At 44.7% G+C, this 20,305-nt stretch overlaps 1 protein-coding gene across 3 annotated transcripts in view; it reads right to left on the minus strand.

Moving 5' to 3' along the window:
• The window catches only part of LOC308639070 (zinc finger protein 442-like), a 186,599-nt gene that overhangs the window by 111,590 nt on the left and 54,704 nt on the right, over positions 1-20,305 (minus strand). The window contains exons 1-2 of one of the 3 annotated variants that reach the window (XM_081277054.1): positions 7,442-7,587; positions 3,227-3,378 (exon numbers count right to left, since the gene is read on the minus strand). The exons of 1 other annotated variant lie outside the window; for it this stretch is intronic. In XM_081277054.1, the coding sequence (XP_081133180.1) occupies positions 3,227-3,367 (141 nt within the window). In that variant the 5' untranslated portion in view covers positions 3,368-3,378; positions 7,442-7,587. Of the gene's footprint in view, positions 1-3,226; positions 3,379-7,441; positions 7,588-20,305 lie in introns of those variants that run through there. One more of the 3 variants, XR_014019970.1, reaches the window with a different exon arrangement.

Genomic DNA, 20,305 nt, shown 5'->3' on the forward strand with positions numbered 1-20,305 from the left:
CTACTACTTCTCATGCTCTCCAGCTGCAGATGGTCACTGTGGACATCCAGCTTCAGGTCAAGTAGGCCAATCTAATAAGTCCCCTTTTGTAATCACACTTCGTGTTGGTGCTGTTCCTCTAGAGAACATTGACTAACAAACTATAAGACTAAAATGGCTCTGAAAAACAGAATTGATTTAATAAGGAAGTGAATGAACTACCATGCCATAAACTTTAACAAATATAAACATAAGAAACAATATTACATAATGAATACCTTTCCCAAATAATAATGCAAAAAATAAAGCAAAGAAGAAAAGTCGTAGTTACAAATTTCAAAACTATGGACAAAAGCAAGGAAACTGATTTTCAATACTATTTCCATCTGGAAAGAAACTGGATGATAAATCTTTTTTAAAAAATATATATTTAGGGGCTGGGGATGTGGCTCAAGCGGTAGCGCGCTTGCCTGGCATGCGTGCGGCCCGGGTTCGATCCTCAGCACCACATACCAACAAAGATGTTGTGTCCGCCGAGAACTAAAAAATAAATATTAAAAAAATTCTCTCTCTCTCTCTCTCTCCCTCCTCTCTCACTCTCTCTTTAAAAAAAAAAATATATATATATATATATATATTTATTCTTTAGTTCTAGGTGGGCACAATTCCTTTATTTAATATTTATGTGGTGCTGAGGATCGAACTCAAGGCCTCACGCATGCTAGGTGAGGGCTTTTTCTCTGAGCCACAATCCCAACCCCTGGATGATAAATCTTTAAAAGGTATTCCAACTGCTGGTGCGGTGGTGTGCACCTGTAATTTCAGCCACTAGGGAGGTCAAGGCATGGAACTGGCAAGTTGGAGGCTCTATCAGCAATTTAGCAAGACATCCAGAAATTTTGTAAAACTTGGTTTTCAACAATAAATGGGGGGACTGGGATTGAAGCTGAGTGGCAGAGCTACAGTATGAGGCACTGGGTATGATCCTTAGCACCACAGACAAATTAACAAAAATAAGGTATTCTGCCCCTCTACAACTATACAAAATAAAAATAAAAATAAATAGGTACATAATAAATAGGAAAGGCTGAGGACGTGCTCAGTGGTCAAGTGCCTCTAGGTTTGTTACCCGGTAAAACACCTGCCCACCTCCAAAATGCTGCTCACACATTGAAATTCATTTTATTTTATTTTTTTGAGGACAACATAAGCTGAGCAAGTCCCTGGCTTCAATCACAGCACTCTATACATCAGCAAATAAGTAAACCCCAGTCTACAATATTAATTTTCTTGGGGTGGAGAGTAGCTCAGTAGTAAGAACTTGATAGCCCTCGGTTCAATCCTCAACAGTCCATGTACATACACACACACACACACATAAAAAAAAAAAAAAACGCTGAAAATATATGTAATGAGTGATACAAAAGATTATAATACAAAAGATACACAATGAGAGGCAACAAAAATCAATGAAAAGACAACACACTTTCTTACAAAGGAGACTGAACATTCCCATGATCTACACTCTGAACAAACAAAGAGCATTTCAGTAAATTATGTGAAATTCAGGGCATGGATTATTGTGTTTTTGGGGGTGAACTTAGAAAAACTACATCTAAAATGAAAATAGCACACTGTATCTAAGACCAGTGAAAATACTGTACAGGACAGAGAGAGTAGAGAGAGCATTTATGTTACTCCCAAGTTTCATGAACTAAAAGGCCAGCTCCCATATGGGTGGCCCTAGAAGGAGGTAATTAGGAGGGAACAGGAATCAGGTGACATGGTGGGAGTGCTTGTGAGAATATCAGCACCCTTACTTAGACATATATATCTCCCTTTTCAGAAAAGAGGTGTCATTTATTATTTCACAGATAAAGTATTCAGTGATTAAATGATCACAGTTGGGTATTTTAGGTATTGCCAAAATTGTCCGTAAAACTTCCAATGAAGATGGGTGTGATGGTGCACACCTGAAACCCCAGTGGTTCAGGGGTCAGAGGCCCAAGGTGATGTAGCAAGACCCTGACTCAAAAGGAAGAATCTAAAAGGGGCCAGGGATGTGGCTCAGTGGCTAAGCACCTCTGGGTTCCATTCCTGATACCAAAAACCACACAGCTAACATGAACCTGCCAAATCCAGACAACAACAGCAACAACAAACTGTCATTCCTGTCAAATTCATGAGCTTGTCAACGACTGTAACTAATTTACATAAAATCAAATTCATAAGTTTATCCACCACAATTTTTGTAGAAATGGATTCATTTCCTGCAGCAATAATGGTAGACAGAGTTTCTCTGTATCTTAAGTGGCATTCTGGAATCTAGGAAATGGATTTCAATTGGAAATCATTGAAAAGACAGGATCAAATCTCACCAATTTTCTATGCATACTCAGGGGTAGCAAAAGATAAATTAGATGTTATTTTTTGTTTGTTTTTCTGTTTTTTCTTTCTTTCTTTTTTTTTTTTTTTTTTTTTGGTATAAGGTCAGAGATTTGACCCAGAGGAACTTTACTGATGAGTCACATCCCCAGACATAAGGCCTGGCTAAGTCGCTAAGGCTGTCCTCAAGTTTCCAATCTTCCTGCCTCAGCCTCTGGAAAAGCAAGGATCACAGGTGTGCACCACTGCACCTGGCTTTAGTTGTTTTAACAATGGAAATGTTATTAGACTTTTTAAAATCCACTTCTGTCTTGCCTATTTAATAATAGTCCTTCGATTTGGCTCTGAAAAAATAAACCTGGGCCTCAAAAAAGTGAGCAGATCATTTCAAAGTGATACACAGAAAGATTTGGTGCTGAGGGAGCACACATGTATCAGGCTCAAAGGGCAGGGAAGGTCCCTGACAGCTGGGACATGACCCCTCCTGGTCTTGCTCCCTGAAAGCCTCTAGGATCACCCTCCCAGGGACCTGGACCATGACTCCAGTCTAGGAGGCTTTTCAGGTTTGCACAGCTCTGCACTGGGGTGGGTGGTCCTTACGCTCTGGGAGAGGTTTCGCTCCTTCACACTGTGAAACTACAAGGGCAGGAATCACTGGTGACCTGGACCCTCAGCACCAGCATCCACAGGCTGACTGGCCACCTCTCTCCAAGGAATGGGAACAGCTTGGGAAAAACAAGGTCCCAAGGAAGTAGCTGTCTAGATGAGGCCTGTTCCAGGAGATTCCTCAGCCCAGAGCCCCCAGCGGCTTCCGTGAGAGGCTGCACCCCACACCTCAGGCTGTCCTCTTGGAGGAGCTGACCCAGGGCCTGAAGTTCTGTTCACCCTGCAGGGACCAGGGCAGCTGTGGGCTCCTTGTGGCAGCTCCAGGAGAGGACAGTGGCTGAGGACATAGGACCCTGTGAGGCATCCAAAGGGAACCTCTGCCCAAGAAATCTGACATGGTGTCTACACCTAAGGAAGATAAAAGGAGAAGCACAAGATTTTTACAGCTGTGAACTCACGTTCTCTATACAGTTGCATCTACATCAAAGAACCTTCAGAGTACTTGACTTGGCTAACCAGACCACTATGAGGTTGGAAAGGCAGGGCTCTGTATGGAGAGCAAAAATTATCTTGGGCTATCTTAAGTCCTTTCATAGCCAATTATCTTAATTTCTGTATCAGACCACAATTCTCAAAACTATTAAATTTCTCAGAATATATCCCTACCCTTACCAGACATCTAGTCCCAACATCTACCAAAGTAAGAATATAATAACTACAGACAGAAGAAATTTCTTTTTTCCTCCTTCGTTTCTTTCTTTTTCTGTAGCCCATGATCTGATGATCCTACCAATGCAATTGGTTAATGTAGTGATACACAGTTTCTTTTATAAAAGTTCATGTAGGACAGGGGCAATGCCACACAAGTATAATCCCAGTAGCTTGAAAGGATAAGGTAGGAGGATTGCTAAATTCAAAGTCAGCCTCAGCAATTTAGTGAGGCCAGAAGGAAATTGATGAGATCATGTCTCAAAATACAATCTAAAAAGGACTGATCATGGCTCAGTGATAAAGTGCCCCCAGGTTCAATCCTTGTCATTCAGGGTGGGACACATACATCATTTAGGGTCTCTTGAATCCATGTTCCTGAGTATGGTCATTAGTATTTGGATCAAAATGAACTACTTTTCATTGCTGGGATTGCCAGTGCCTTTAATGTCAATAGCTTGAGAAACTGAAGCAGGAGGGTCAGGACTTACAAGCCAGGATGGGAAACATAGCCAGACCCCATCTGAAAATTAAATTTAAAGAGTTGGGGATGAAGAACAGAAGAATGAATCAAACACTATTATCCTGTGTGCATATATGACTACAGGAATGCTGTGAATGCACATCAAGTACAACCAGAAAAAGGAGCAGTTACACTCTATTTATGTGTACTGTGTCAAAATGCATTATAATGCCATATATAACTAATAAAAACAAATTTAAGTAAATAACATATGTCAAAGTAAGGAGGGGGGCCGGGTACATAGCCCAAGATTCAATATTCCTAGGTTCTATGTACAAATGCCTGTTTTCCTTTTAAAGTACTTATTTTGACCAAACACAGGGAACTGTTAAGTGATTATTCTTTCCCCTCAAGTATAATATTCATAAATAGAAAACAAATGCTTTCAAAAATGTTCTTCTTACCAGGGACAGTGGTTCGGGCCTTGTTAGAATGGCCTTAGTTCTGAGCCTCAGCAACTCCATTTTAAAAGACCTGCAGTTTCACCAGGCACTTCCACAGACCCTCCAGTAAGGCCTCAAACAAGTTCCTTCCGCTCATCCTGATAAAGAGAGTGAAGCCTCTGGCAATCTGTCCTTCCCTGATAAAAGGGAAAGGAAGAAGATCAGGGTGGAGACCACCAGACTAGAGTTTCTGACCCAGGGTAAATGATGTCACTGAGAAATAGGGTGGTAGCTGATAAGGATTCAAGGGGGGTCAAAAGACCCCAAATTTAGTATAAATGATAGAGCTGATGAACAGGAATTCAGCCAGCAGAAACAAGGATGCACTTAAGCTGGAGAACCTGATGAGGATCTGACATCCCATCACTTGGAATCTTTCCTGAGTCTCACTACTCTCAAACTCTACTGCCTCCTCTGCACCTTGGTGAGAGCTGCAACTCCTCCCTAGACCCCCTCCTCAACTGGTCTCTGTTCCACACCAGGAAAAGCCTGCCTTGGTTACAGACCTGCTCACCAAGGTCTGAGTGAGTGTGCACCTGCTGGACTCAAAGCCTAAGACATAAAACCTTTGAACTTAGCATGCAGAGGGAATGTCTCCATTAGTTTCTCATGATTAAGTGTATTTCCCAGTGCTTAGAATGAATCTAGAATTGTTTGCTGTGAATTAATTAACCTAGAATTGTTTGCTGTGAATTGCTTATATGTATGGCAATGCCTAGCATTAAGGATTGTTGTTTTCTTGATTAAGAACCTATACAATTAAACTGTATTGAGTAATTTGGGTGAATAAAGCATTGAAAGGGACAGAAGTGTGTGGACATTCTTTATTTTTCCCCTTGACTGCATAAGTCACAGTTTTGCCCCCTCCAGACAGCCCTGTAATCCCAGGAACTTTGGAGGCTGAAGCAGAAGTGAAGCCAGATTTTCAGAGAGGTAGTTAGGTAAATTGGGTGTAATATTGTGGAAGATAAATAAAACAGAGGCCATTAGAGAGAGAGAATGGAGTCCTAGAAACCAGAGCAGCAATTGAAATGTTAATGTCCCCAAGGCAGGAATCCATTCTAAGGAACTGTTAATGCTAATCCAAAAGCCACCCCAGGCCCTTCCTGCCCAGATTACTCCTCCAGCCCACCAATCTGCCACCTTTTGGACCTTCCCACCTGCATTCAATCACTGCAACATAATGGGAAACAAAGTGTGGGAAAGCGGAAAGGAGACTCTAGCTATAGAAGATGGAAGACCACCCCCTTAGAGGGATTCCACCTCTTGGGTCCCCTTCTTCCTGCGGGGAGAAGTCTTTTCTGCTGTCCTTTAATAAACCTTCTACTTTCCACTCCACACTTGCCTCAGCGTGCTCCTCTGGTGTTCTACTTCAGCATTCGGGGAAGCAAGGACTCGTCACCGGTAAACAGCGGTAACAGAAGGATCACAGGTTGGAGACCAGCTTCCACACCCAGTGGGTGCAGATCTCAAAATTCAGTAAAAGTGGAGGCTGGGGGTGTGGCTGATAAAGCTCCCCTGGCTTCAAACAAATAATCTGAAAGGGGCTGGGAATGTGGCTCAGTGGTTAAGCACCTCTGGATTGCATTCCTGATACCAAAAAACCACACAGTTAACAGGAACTTGTCAAGTCCAGACAACAGCAGCAACAAACAGTCATCCCCTGTCAAATTCTCCACCTTGTAAAGGACAGAAACTGATGTTTTCAAGAAATAACATTCATAAATTTATACATCACTATTTTTGAGGAAATCGGTTCATATTCTGCAGCAACAATGCAAAACAGAGTTTCTCTCTATCCTGAGTGGCATTTGGAATCTAGGACCCGGATTTCAGACAAAATTGAATCTCACAAACTTTCTATACATACTTAGGATGAACTTAAGAAAAACTACAGGGGTAGCAAAAGGTAAATTAGTTTTTTGTTGTTGTTGTTGTTATGGTACCAGGGAATAAACCCAGAGTCATTTTTATCACTGAGCCACTTTCCAGCCGTTTTTATATTGCATTTTGAGACACAGTCTCCTCAAGTTGCATAAGGCCCAGCTAAGTTGCTAATGCTGTCCTGAAATTTGCAATCTTCCTGTCTCATCCTCTGGAGCTGCAAGGATCAAGGGGTGCACCACGGCACCTGGCTGTAAATCAGGATTTTTAACAACGGAAATGTAACTAGACTTTTTTAATCCACTTCTTTCAAAAGTGGTATTCTTGCCAGGGACAGTGGGAAGGGGTCTTGGGAAGTTGAAGAAGGAGGATCACAAGGTGGACGCCAGCTTCCACAACAACTGGGAGGACAGCTCAAAATTAAATAAAAAGGGAGGCTGGGGATGTGGCTGATAAAGCTCCCCGGGTTTGGATCCCCGATTAAAAAGAAAAGAACTAATCTCTCCGATATTTCACTAGATGAAAAGTGACAATGAGCGGACGGTGTCCATTTGGACCCAGTGGGAAGAAGGAACGTCTGGCCGAGCTGTGAGGTGGAGGGAAGGTGGCTTTTAGAGGCAGGAGGCGCCTGCAATTTGGGGGACCTACAGCAGCCTCCGGAGGAGCTCCCCTGGGAGAAGGAGGGTGCATTTGTGGCCCTGCTTCCTCCACGTTGGGAAGAGTGGGTCGGGCCACCAGTAGGGAGCAAAGGGGACACCGGGGACCTGAGCCGCCCTTCCAAACCCAGGGAACCGGGGGACAGGGCCCAGGGCCACCCGCCAGCGCGGACTCCTCCACCCTCTGCAGCTCACCCGCTTGCCAGGCCCCGAGGCAGGTGCTGACCCCGCGCCTTCAGCCCTGGTCGCAAACTCACCATTTTTGGCTTCCGTGGTGAACCGGGGTCCTCTGAGGAACCGCCCATCACCCAAGATCGCGGGGTTCACAGGGAACGAGAGTCACGGGTTTCCCTGACCAGAGAACTCAGGCGCCAGAGAAGCTGCAGCCCAGTTGCTGAGGAAGAAAAGCCCTCTGCGCACTGATTGGACAGTTCCTCTAAGGTCCCTGATGGATGGCCTCCAGGCCCGCCTCTGCATCGTGACTGACAGCTAACGTCGTCCAATCACTGGCTGAAATTGGGTTAGTGACAGATTCTTGGCCCCAGCCCTTTTCAGGCGGAGCTTCCCGGCTGCGCTGGGAACTAATCCAGGTGGGAAGCCTTGGCTTAGCCTCTGGTACAGAGGTGACATGTGGCTCTGCTATATGTGTGCAACAGCCATAGAGTGCTTTCCGAGCATGGCGAGGCCCTGGGTTTAACCTCAACACAAAAACAAACCATAGAGGGCTGGGGATGTGGCTCAAGCGGTAGTGCGCTCGCCTGGCATGCGTGCGGCCCGGGTTCGATCCTCAGTACCACATACCAACAAGAATGTTGTGTCCGCAGAGAACTAAAAAGATAAATAAATATCAAAAATTATCTCTCTCTCTCTCCTCTCTCACTCAAACAAACAAACAAAAAAAAAACACATAGCTTCTCAGGGAGGCTGAGGCTGGAGGAGCCCAAGGTCAGTGAGACCTTCTCTTAAAATAAAATGAAAAGGGTGGGATGTAGCTCAGAGGTCCAGGTCAAGCCCCACTGGGTTTATTCCCCAGTACCTCAAAGAAAAAGAAAGAACTATATTACATATATATTGTTTTTTTCAGCTGATGCGACCTCAAGCAACTTAGAAAGACACAGTCTCCACATTTTTGAAACACTATTTAAAGACATCATATGTATGACCCATACACAATAGCTAAAAATGAGAACAATTTGAAAACTATTTTAGTAATTCTCATCACCTCCTGGCCTCTGTGGCTCTGAGGAGGCAGCCTGAGCGATGAAAGGAAGCAATTGGGGTTGGCTCTGATGCTCAGGTTCCATCCCCAGCAGAGAGCGTGGGCGAGGAAGAAGGCAATCCTCTAGGGCAGCAATGTGCGGTGGAAATAAAATGGGTGCCTTGTGCTTAGTGTAGATGTTCTACATCGACTGTTAGGAAGTCTTATGCAGAGACGTGACTCTGGGGATCCCACAGGTCTGGTCAGGTGTTTGCCCCAATATCAAATAGAAAAGGTCATGATGCAAAGCAGGAAAGGAACTTTGACCAGTGCAGCTAACACCAGGAAGACAAGGATACCCTGTCCTTATGCTGTCTTCAGGTGCTGACAAGGACTTTGAGGTTTTATAGAAGGACAATCATAGGCATGTAAAGAAAGGGAAAAGTGTATGTAGGATTCAGTATTATCTGTAGGACTTAGGCTTCAGGCATCTGTGGGTCTCATGTCTGTGAGCTCACACTCACATGTCCCTCTACTGCACAGACTGACCTCATTTTGTCTCTCAGGAGGAAGTCTCCCTCCAGTGTATTCTTTCCATGTCAAGGTTTCGGATGCACCAACATTTTCAAGAAAAGCCACAAGCCTATCTGCATCCTGCCTAGGAAGCATCATGGGAAATTCATAGAGAGCACCAGATGTGGTGCTGTATTGGTATGTAAGTCATCCAACGCACATTTCTGAAAAGGAGCTAAAAGCAATCATTGAAACTGCTGCTTCAAGAAACCAGAGAAAGAAGAGCAAGGTGAACCTAAATTACCCACAGGAAGGTAACAGTATTGGGCACCACGGAGCTGGCACCAGGTAGATAGATGGGCCCATCAATGGACTGTGGCTTGACTTAGGTCGCTAAGGGGCGGCGCTGAGGCCCTAATGTTGGAGGAACAGAGAGTGTGTGTGGGGGGGAGAGGGCCCTGCAGCCAGACAGCAGTGGCTTAGGCTGTTCCTGGGGACTCACCAGATGCTGAGGGCCATTGCCAAGTAGGAATGAGGCATCGATATTTCCTTGCCAGCGTACCCCATGTTAAATGGACTTGCCTTGGAAATTTGCTGTGACCTTGCATGTGTGTTTGAGAAAGGTGACCCTGCTCAATGACCAGGGTGGATCCAGGATTAGGGTGTATCCTGCAGTTTGAGGAAGTATCCCGCTCCTTGGGTTAAGGGCGTTCCCAGTTTAAGACCTTGGGTTTTAGGGAAGTTCGACGTTGAGGATTATTGCTGCTGGAAATAGGGCGTTCCTGCTACCTGAGCTCCCTTTGAGTTATCTTGAGATTCAGAGAGCATTTTGGGAAGAAAGCCTCGTGGAGTAGGTGAATTGGGTGGCAGCAGAACTGGGATTGCCCCAGAGCATGTGTGGAGGCCGGTGTGAGTTCAGGAATAAAGAATTGCTGTTTGAATCTGCAAGCTGTGGTGGCTCGTGATTCTGTGCCCAGCCAAGACATGGGCAACCAGCAACATCAGAGATGGGGCACAAGGAATGTCTGGGGCGCTTAAGCAGGGCCCTGGTGGGGACAGTGTGGTTTTCAGGGAGTGAGTGGGCATGAGGGCTGTCTGCAGAGGGGACCAGACAGGAGTCTCAGCGGGGGGGGGGGTGTTAGGGCCATGTTGGGGGAGGGGCAGGGTTGTGTGTGACATTACTGAGTGTGACAGGCCATAGTTTAGGGAGGGGACTCAAGCCCATGGTTGGGGAGACACTGAGGGGTTCAATTTCATAGGGCAGACAGGAGCATTGGGCTGCCTGTGTTAAAAAATGTGCGTGTGGCGGGTCACGGCCGTGTTAGGGTGGCGTTCCTTATAGAGATTGTGGGACTTGGCCATGGGGAGAAATGGCAGGGGCAGAGCGGGTCTTAGTGGGGGGACACTCCAGCGCATTTGTGTCGACCTGGTGTGGGGGGACTCAGGCCGTGAGTGGGCAGGGTGAGGGTCTTGGAGGGGTTCGGAGGTCCGAGGGTCTCAGCGTGGGGAGGCGAGTCTCCGAGGCCCTGGGGGTGGGGCGTGTCACCCCACTCGATCCGGGAGCGGCCCCCGCAGGCGTCGCGGGCGCGTTTTCCGCGGCTCGACCCTGGCCCCCCTCCTGCTCGGCCTGCACCCCCTCCTCCTTCTCGGCCCCCCACCTCCCTCTGCGCCCCACCCCAGCGCTGCTCTCTGCGCCCGGGACTGGGTTTCGGCGACTCGCCGTCTCCCGGCACCGCCTCCTCCTGCCCAGGGTCTCGTCCCCTCCCCAGACCTGAGTGGCTCCGCACCACGGAGTCCCGCACCTGGCGGTGGCGGAGGCACGTCCCTAAGGGCCGGGAGCGCCTCTCTGCCTAGTGGATCCCGAGCTTGTGCGCCTGCGCCAGGGCAGGACGCAGACCCGGCCGCGCTGGCGTCTCCGCCCCCATCCCACCCCCGGGCTCCTGGGCGCGCGCCTGGGCCCCGGGCTTAATCCGATTAATTTCCGAACTCTGGGCCTGGGAGGTGGGGACGGGAAATTGGTTCTCCTGGGTCCCCGCCGCCCGGGGAAGCTGGGGTTTCTGGAGCTGTTTAATCCGGTTGGGGCCTGAGCACCGTGAGCCCCCAGGCAGCCAGGGCGGCGCAGGGACCCCATTTCTTATTCTCAGCCAGGGTCTTGGGACAGCCCCACCCCCCTCACAGGATCCGTGCGAGTTCAGCTCCACCAGGCTTGGCGTTTGGGCTCTGTAGGGTGCTGACTCCCTGCTCCATGGTTGCACTCAGGACCTTAACCAAGGGGTCTTCTTACTGGGTACCTCCTTGATGGTGCTCTTGGCCGGACCCTGCTTCTTCCCCTCCGACAGATAATCTTTTTTCACTTTTCCAAATCGGTTCTGTATTTTTACCAAACCAAATCAGAGCCTCTGAAAGATCTGGGCTGCCCCAAATCCTTGGGGTGCATGGGGTGTTTGTTGAAAATAGAGGCAGGAGGTTCACCCCCCTCAATTCAGAAATGAAATCCGCAGAGGGTGCTGGAGGTGGAGAAAAGGTCTTTTTTTTTTAATATATTTATTTATGTTTTAGTTGTAGTTGGACACAGTATCTTTATTATGTGTTTATGTGGTGCTGAGGAGAGTGCTCTACCACTGAGCCACAACCCCAGCCCAAGGTCTTTGTTTTTAATTTGCAAATTTAAAATATTTGCATATTCATGTGCGCCCAGACTTACAGATGGGGTTATATCCAGAAATCCCCAAATACAGTACATGAGGAATGAATTTGCCAAATCTCACCTGTGAACATCCTAGATTAGCAGCCCAAAAGGTTTTATGGATTGTTTCCTCTTAATTTTTATTTTTGTTTTTTGGTACTGGAGATTGAACCTAGTGTACTTAACCACTGAGCCATATCCCCAGCCTTTTTTTTTTTTTTTTTTTTTTTAAAGAGAGAGTGAGAGAGGGGGGAGAGAGAGAGAGATAGAGAGAGAATTTTTAATACTTATTTTTTAGTTCTCAGCGGACACAACATCTTTGTTGGTATGTGGTGCTGAGGATCGAACCCGGGCCGCACGCATGCCAGGCGAGCGCGCTACCGCTTGAGCCACATCCCCAGCCCACCAGCCTTTTTTTATATTTCACAGAGATACAAAGATCTTGCTGAGTTGCTTCGGGCCTCACTAAGTTGCTGAGACTGGCCTCCAAATTGCAACCCTCCTTCCTCAGCCTCCCAAGCAGCTGGGATTACAGGTGTGCACCACCAGGGCAGAAAAGACTATGTTCATTGAGGAGACCTTGGGTTCTGAGAGCAGAGATCTCTAAGAACCACAGAAAGTAAGTATGTTGGGTGCTGTTAGGCAGATATCAAACTTACTGAGCATAATCTTGGGTTACAAATGCTCTAGGGCCAGAGAGAGCTGGAGAGGTATTTGAAGGAGGTTGCTCAGATAGGAGAAGGTGAGAAAGTTCAATACAGCACATAACAGAGATTATTATTATATAATAACAGTTTATATATAATAAAATCATAAAGTAATAAAACATAAGCTCTACATTATGATTTCCATCCTATTTTAATGCACAATGTCAAAAATGTTGAAGTCAGGTGTAGTGGTGCACATTGATAATTCTAGTGACTCCAGAGGCTGAGGAAAGAGGATTACAACTTGGGGGTCGGCCTCAGCAACTTAGCAAGGCCCTAAACAACTTAGCATCTGCCTGGATATAAAATGTCAAAAAAAGGTTGGGTATGCAGTTCAGTGCTAAAGCACCCCGGGTTCAATCCCTGGTAGTAGTAGTAGTAGTAGTAATAATAATAATAGTAGTAATAATAATAAATATAATTTTGTTGATACATTTGCAGAATTGAAAGCTTGACACTTATGGGTTAAGAACTTGGAGTCTCTGTGTGGACCTGGGCTACAAAGACAACAGAGTCAAGGATGTGGTTGGACCTGGAGGGGATGACCCAGCCTTGAGGATGCTGAAGATCTCAGAGGACAAGGGACACAGCTGCTCCATTGTGCTGGGTTTCTGTTCTACACAGCATGGGAGATGGGGAGGAAGTAGGGCTCCTGGGGTTGACCAGCTGCCATCTCTTTCTTCATCCCAAGATCCACTGGGATGAAGATGGCTTTGGCCATCAGCCAGAGGTGGAGTTGGCTTCAGGTGGTGGCCTGAGGTCATCAATGAATACTCAGGGTCTGTGGTCTGTAAGCCCCCCGGGCTGGGATGTTTTATAACAAAAGCCCAGGGAGACTAATACAGTGACCACCAGCCCTCTGACCAGTGCAATGACCTGAGTGTGGATGTCTCCAAAAGTCTTATATAGAAATCTTTACCCCCCAAGGTGATGGTGTTAGGAAGTAAGGGCTTTGGGGAGGAGAGGGGGCCCTGAGGGTGGAGCCTTCATTGCTACTGAAAGCCATAAGCTGAGACTTGAACCCTTGTCACATGACATGTCTTATTTGTCCCATGGCTTCCCCCCTCTGCACCTGCCAATCTGGGGAATTTGGAAGCACCTCTGGGCTAGATTGGGTCCTCTTTCTCAGCTTCTAATTGCAGGAAGTCCTGGGCTCTTTTCTAGGTGCCCAGAGTGGCCCCTGAGGGTGCATTTCATTCAGTTGGATTGTGCATTGTGACTTCATGTATTGATGTGGGGAATTGTGACCTCGGAATGGATGCCTGAGGTCAGAGTGAGGAGCTGGAGCTGTTTGGACGGTCGCTGGCTCTTCCCATGAGAAACTGATGTGACTCCATTTTTGAGAAACCAGCCTCTACCTCAGAGCAAATCCTGTCCAAGGAAGGGGGCATGACCCTTGTCCTTGGAAAAACCCACAGAGCACTCCTAAGCACATACCACTCTGCTGAGGGCCATTGCCAAGTAGGAATGACGCATGGAAATTTCCTTGCCAGCGTACCCCATGTTAAATGGAAATTTGCTGTGACATTGCATGTGTCTTTGAGAAAGGTGACCCTGCTCAAGAACCAGGGTGGATCCAGGTTTAAGGTGTATCCTGCAGGTTTGAGGAAGTATCCCACTCCTTGGGTTTAGGTTCCTGCTGCCTGAGTTCCCGTTGAGTTCTCATGGAATTGAGAAAGTATTTTGGGATGTGAATGCGCAGCAGAACTGGGATTTCCCCAGAACGTGTTTGTGGAGAGGCCGGTGTGAGTTCAGGAATAAAGAATTGCTGTTTGAATCTACAAAGCTGTGAGTGGCTCATGATCTTGTGTCCAGCCAAGACATTGGCATTTGGTGGTCCGTATGCGGAATGTCTGAAGCTTGTGGGTAAGTGAATTTGCTCGCTCCTGAAGGAGAGCAAAAAAATGGGTGACCATTTCAAAAAACAATGTGTTCTTGTTTTGATTTATTTTGTTTTTATTTCAAGTTGCCTGTTCATAGAACTTTCTCAGGCAACCTGGGGAAAATGGTTGACTCAAGGTTTGAAGTTGTTCGCCTCCGAGGAAGAGAAATTGTTAGAGGAAGGAGGCACCCCAGTGAGACCAAGAACAGCTAGGGCATATGTTGATACAATACAAAAATGTAGCCCATAGCTTTTTAGAGACGAGTTATTAAGTATATCAATGGGACCATCATGGTATCCTGTAGAAGGATTTTTCTTCAACAAGAAAGAGATGGCGGGCTGGGGATGTGGCTCAAGCGGTAGCGCGCTCGCCTGGCATGAGTGCGGCCCAGGTTCCATCCTCAGCACCACATACCAACAAAGATGTTGTGTCCGCCGGGAACTAAAAAATAAATATTAAAAAAATTCTCTCTCTCTCTCTCTCTCTCCTCTCTCACTCTCTCTTAAAAAAAAAAGAAAGAGATGGCTAGTTCTGTTTAATACATTTGTCTAAGATCTTGGTTTTTACAGATATCTGATTAATTTACAAAGCTAAAATGTTAAAATATCAACCACTAAATATAAAATCAAGTACTCTTTACTTATTAAGTTCCATAAGGTAATATATTTAAACATTATGTGTGTTTTCATAAATTTGTAAATAGAAAAAAGTTTAATATTGCTTTGGTCTGTGTCTTTGCTGAAACAAGGTTACTAAGAGTTAAGATTCTATCATGTGTAATTTATATACAAAGAGTATAAGAAGTTTCAGTTGGGTTTCAATTACAGTATTATAGTACCAAAAAAAAAAAAAAAACCATGAAAGTATTTCATCTTATTAAAGTGGAGTAATTTGTCTAAATCAGCAATTTTATAAGAGTTGTTTCAGAATGTGAATTTATAAAAAGGGTTAATGGTTAAAAAAAGAGATATAAAAAGATTCAATATGTGGAAATATATTTTAATATAAAAGGTTAAAGGAAAAAGAAATGATTCTAGATGAGATAATCTCTGTGGTAAAGTAAAAAGTTGTAAAATGCCATTTAAAAAGATTTTGAGGAAACTAGACTTACTTTAAAAGCTTGAAAGGAAGAAAGAAAAAAAAGGTATTTGTACATGGCAGATTGAGACAAAGCTGCTTCTTCTTTTTTTTTTAAAGAGAGAGTGAGAAAGGGAGAGAGAGAAAGAGAGAGAGAATTTTTTTAATATTTATTTTTTAGTTATTGGCAGACACAACATCTTTGTTTGTATGTGGTGCTGAGAATCGAACCCGGGCCTCATGCATGCCAGGAGAGCGCGCTACCGCTTGAGCCACATCCCCAGCCCCAAGAGACAAAGCTTCTTAATGGAGTAAAAAAGAGCCTTTGGTTGAAGGGCAGCCATGTAAAGTAACATTAAGTGATTTAAACAGAATATAATCCTCATTTAAAAGAGTAAAGCTGTAGGTGGTGAAAAAGTACATTTAAAAGTACAGTATAGATGATAATTGAAGGCTTTAAAGGGTTAAATTGAAGGTGGTCAAGATACCTTCATGGCGGAAAAAAGATTGCTTTACTCATCAAACTATTAAAATGTACTTATTAAACTAAAAAGAGGGAGATGAGATAATCTTTGTGTGGTAAAGTAAAAAGTTGTAAAATGTCTAAATAAGTTGCAAAAGGCTTTAAAAGGTTAAATTGAAGGTGGTTAAGATGCCTTCGTGATGGAGGGAAAAAAAAAACATGAAAATGAAAAGATAGTAAGATAAAAGATATTTAGATAAAGAAGATTAAAAGTTTGAAGTGAAAAACTTTAAAAACAGAAGTACAGAAAGGTAAAAAAAAAGAGAAGATGTAGAAAGATAAAAAAGATATAGGAAGATAAAAAAGATGTAGAAAGACAAGAATTTTAAACCCACAAAATAGGAAACAAAAGAAAACTAGGAGAGAAAAAAGCAACTAAGGGTAAATTTAAAAACCTTAGAAGAAAAGTAGAAGATAGAAATAAGATAAAAAATGGTTGAAAATGTCAAGTAAAGATATTTCAGTTAAAATATGCAAAAGGCTAAGACAACTATCCATGCGGCCTGCGCAATGGTTTCATTAATGAGGTTCTAGGCATAAAGTTAGTTAGAAGAGATCGAAATAAATAAGTTACCTTATTTCTATTGCTAGGTCCGAGACAGCTCACCTCTCTGGTTCCCACCTCTAACCGCCCAGCAGGGCAGCAAGGATTACTCAGGGCTAGCAGGAGAGAGAGAGTTTGAACATGCCTGGGAGTAGCCTTTTATTGGGGAACAAGAGATTCAGGGGAGAATTCCATCCAATGAAGGTTGAGGGGGGGCTGCACTCCAAGGTCAGGGTCAGTGATTGTGTCCCCAGGGTCAGTGGTCAGGCACACCCCCACACGGATGGGCTCTCTCATCAGGAAAGGGCCGGGAAAGCTTCGACACAGCCAAAGCGCCTCAGACCCTTAGCGGGAGTCACCCAATCACATGTCAGAATGGCTTCCCACAAACTATTAGATACAGACATTTAAGATAGAAAAAGGTACAAGAGAGAAGTTTAAAGTCAAATATTGGATAAAATAAAAGAACAATGAGATTATTAGTAATTTTTTTCAAAAAGCCCATCAACTTTAATTTCTGGTGGTGCAGAAATTAGAAGTCTCAGATGAGGGTGTTAAAATTTAAACTAGAAGGAAATTGGTTTAAAACCACATCAAAAAAATTAAAAGGACTAAAGTAATTCTAAAAACTAAGGCAGAATGCTTTTGAAAGACTTAAATTTAAAAGGATCTTTAAGGGGTATATATCCCCCAAAAATAAACTTAAAATAACCCTTTTTACTCTAAACTTTTTAAATTTAGATTCATCAGTACTTAATGCTGCAGAAAGGCATATGTATCCAAAAAATGTACATAAGCCTAAGGTGCTTTGGAAAGATATTCTAACAGGACAATGGAAAGGTCCTGACCCAGTGATTGTCTGGAGTCGGGGTTGTGTTTGTGTGTTTTTCCACAGGGAGAACAGCAGCCGATTTGGATTCCAGAGAGATTAACTAAAGCAATTTCTACAGAAAAAGAAGATGATTTGACTTAAATCCATAGCAGCTGATATCCAGAGCTCCAGCTTGGCTATTCTTACATCTGCAACAGTGATTAACCAAGGTCCTTTTTTCAATATCTATTTTATTATTGCATTTTTCCCACATCATAAAGTTCTATTTTATTTTTTGAGCTCATACAGACCTAGGTTAATGTTTTTCTGATCAGTTTTATTTTTTGACTGTGGAGTTTTTAAACATTGCAATGGAGATTTCACCTAGGTAAAGCTACAAGGCCTTTATTGTCTTATGTGTTGTATGTTATGTGTGCACACTTCTGTTGTATGTCTGTATGTGTGTATGTCCATATTTCATATATGAGGAGCGCTAATGAAAAAATGGATCTGAATTTTTTTTATTCACGTGATTTAAATGGTTTAATTTAATTTAGGTAAACAGCTGTTAAGGATTGTTTTTAAAGGTGGTTAACATATCTGTTTACTTACTAATTTAAATTAGGTAAACAGCTGTTAAAGATTGTTTTTAAAGGAGGTTAACAGATCTGTTTGTTTAACTTTCACCTTTCCTTTTCATCATATTTAATAATTCTGTTCAGGATAATGTCTCTTTAGCATCATTGCCAGAATTCCCATCTCCATCCCAGTGCCAGTGAAGACTAAGATAAAGCCAAACTACAGCTTCTATGATAGCTATCACAGTAAACTGTATAAACTGATGCATCAATGAATATAACTCAACAAGTAATGCTCAATCAAGGACTCGATTTACTTTGGGAAGAAATGGACATATTGATAGACTCTTCCACTTTGAACTGCCTGCAGAACTTGCCTGGACTATATATCAGTTGTATGAATTGTGAACTATCGTTTGGTGCAGCGAATTGTGGTAGTGTTGGCATATCTTTGCTGATGGTGTCATCAGTGATGCAATTTCCTTGCCAGCGCACCCCATGTTAATTGTGGTAATGCTGGCATATCTTTGCTGATGGTGTCACCAGTGATGCAATTTTTCCAAAGAAGCTGTCAATTGGCTTGGTGTCATGGCATTTCTGTATCCTCTTCCCTTCTACTAGTGATGGTCTAAAATTTGGGGGCCAACAGAGGTGAGGCAAAGAACCTCACCCCCCTACTGGCACCAAGGCTAAATTTGGGGGCCAACAGAGGTGAGGCAAGAACCTCACCCCCCCCACTGGTGCATAGGCCTATCCACAAGTATGGCTGAATGCTGGACCATAGTCAGTGACGGGTTGATCCGATTGCAGTGGTATCAACCTAAGAAAGGAGGCTGACGCCTAGAGGTCAGTTTTCCCATGATGGGTAAGAACCATATGTTGAATTGGACAACCTACCAGGCACGGTCCTTAAGCCACATTGCTTGTTGTTTAATTAATCAGTAGGGGGGAGATGCTGAGGGCCATTGCCAAGTAGGAATGACGCATCAAAATTTCCTTGCCAGCGTACCCCATGTTAAATGGAAATTTGCTGTGACATTGCATGTGTCTTTGAGAAAGGTGACCCTGCTCAAGAACCAGGGTGGATCCAGGTTTAAGGTGTATCCTGCAGGTTTGAGGAATTATCCTGCTCCTTGGGTTTAGGGCGTTCCTGGTTTAAGACAATCTGGGCTTAGGGAAGTTCCAGGTTTAAGGTTATTGCTGCTGGGTATAGGGCGTTCCTGCTGCCTGAGTTCCCGTTGAGTTCTCGTGGAATTGAGAAAGTATTTTGGGACGTGAATGCGCAGCAGAACTGGGATTTCCCCAGAACGTGTTTGTGTAGCGGCCGGTGTGAGTTCAGGAATAAAGAATTGCTGTTTGAATCTACAAAGCTGTGAGTGGCTCGTGATCTTGTGCCCAGCCAAGACTTTGAGTGTTTGTCTATAAATGAGAGGCCTGAGGTGCCAGGGGTCCCTGACTCAGTTAGGGTAGGTGAGGACCCATAGCAACCCACCTAGCAACATCCAATGAGACAGGGAAAATACCTGGGATGCCAGATGACCCCAAGTAGTTTATGGTGGTTGATAACAAGTTGGGAAACCATGAAGTTTAGCACATACACCCCTCGTGGCCTAAACCAATCCGTTCAAACGAATCCCCCTTTTGCACTAGCCAATCCCCCCTACCCAACTTGTTCCTGCCAGTGAATGTGCTAATCATTGTTAAGAGTTGTTGTTTGGGCTGGGGATGTGGCTCAAGCGGTAGCACGCTTGCCTGGCATGCGTGCGGCCCGGGTTCGATCCTCAGCACCACATACCAACAAAGATGTTGTGTCCGCCGAGAACTAAAAAATAAATATTAAAAATTCTCTCCATCTCTCTCTCTCTCTTTAAAAAAAAAAAAACCAATACAAAAAAAAACAACTATAGGACACAATGAATTATTCTAATGTGAACATTTAAAAAAAAAAAAAGAGTTGTTGTTTGATTTTCCCACGGTATGGAATGATTTGCTGTGTGATGTTGTGACACATAGAGTATCTCCCCAAAACCTATAAAATCTCACTGAACAAAGGACTGGGACTCACTCCCGGGACCGCTGCCTTGGAAACGGTTGTGAGTCTAGGCTGGAGCTTGCAGTAAAGACTCCTGTGTGATTGCATCAGATTCAGCTCCTGGAGGTCTATTGGGGTCCCAGGAATCTGGCATAACACCCACACAGAAGGTCACTGCCCTTGTTCATCTGTGTCTCACCAGCACAGGGGGAAGGGACCACAGCAGGGCTGCAGCCACAGCCTCCACAGGTTGTGCAGGATGCCCAGCTGCTGGGGAAAGGGCTCAGGGACCGCTGATGCTCCTCCACGGCCTGCAGGACTCTGCCCAGCACCTTGTGGAATCAGGGCTCTGAGTTGGTTGTAAGGACACGGGTCTCCCAGGGTCTCTGCAAAGGTCAAGGGGCAAAGGCGGGTCAAGCTGGACCCCTGGTCCGCAAAGCACGGAAGACCCCTCCCCCTTGGCAGGCTCAGGCACCCTCTGGCTGGAAGAGCAGGGTCAGGAAGTGCCTCTTCCACAGAGTTGCTCCTGTGGAGGGACCAGGATCACAGAGAGATGACTGAGGACAACA

Source organism: Spermophilus citellus (assembly GCF_964194105.1).
Source record: "Spermophilus citellus genome assembly, chromosome: X".
Taxonomy (NCBI): Eukaryota; Metazoa; Chordata; class Mammalia; order Rodentia; family Sciuridae; genus Spermophilus; species Spermophilus citellus.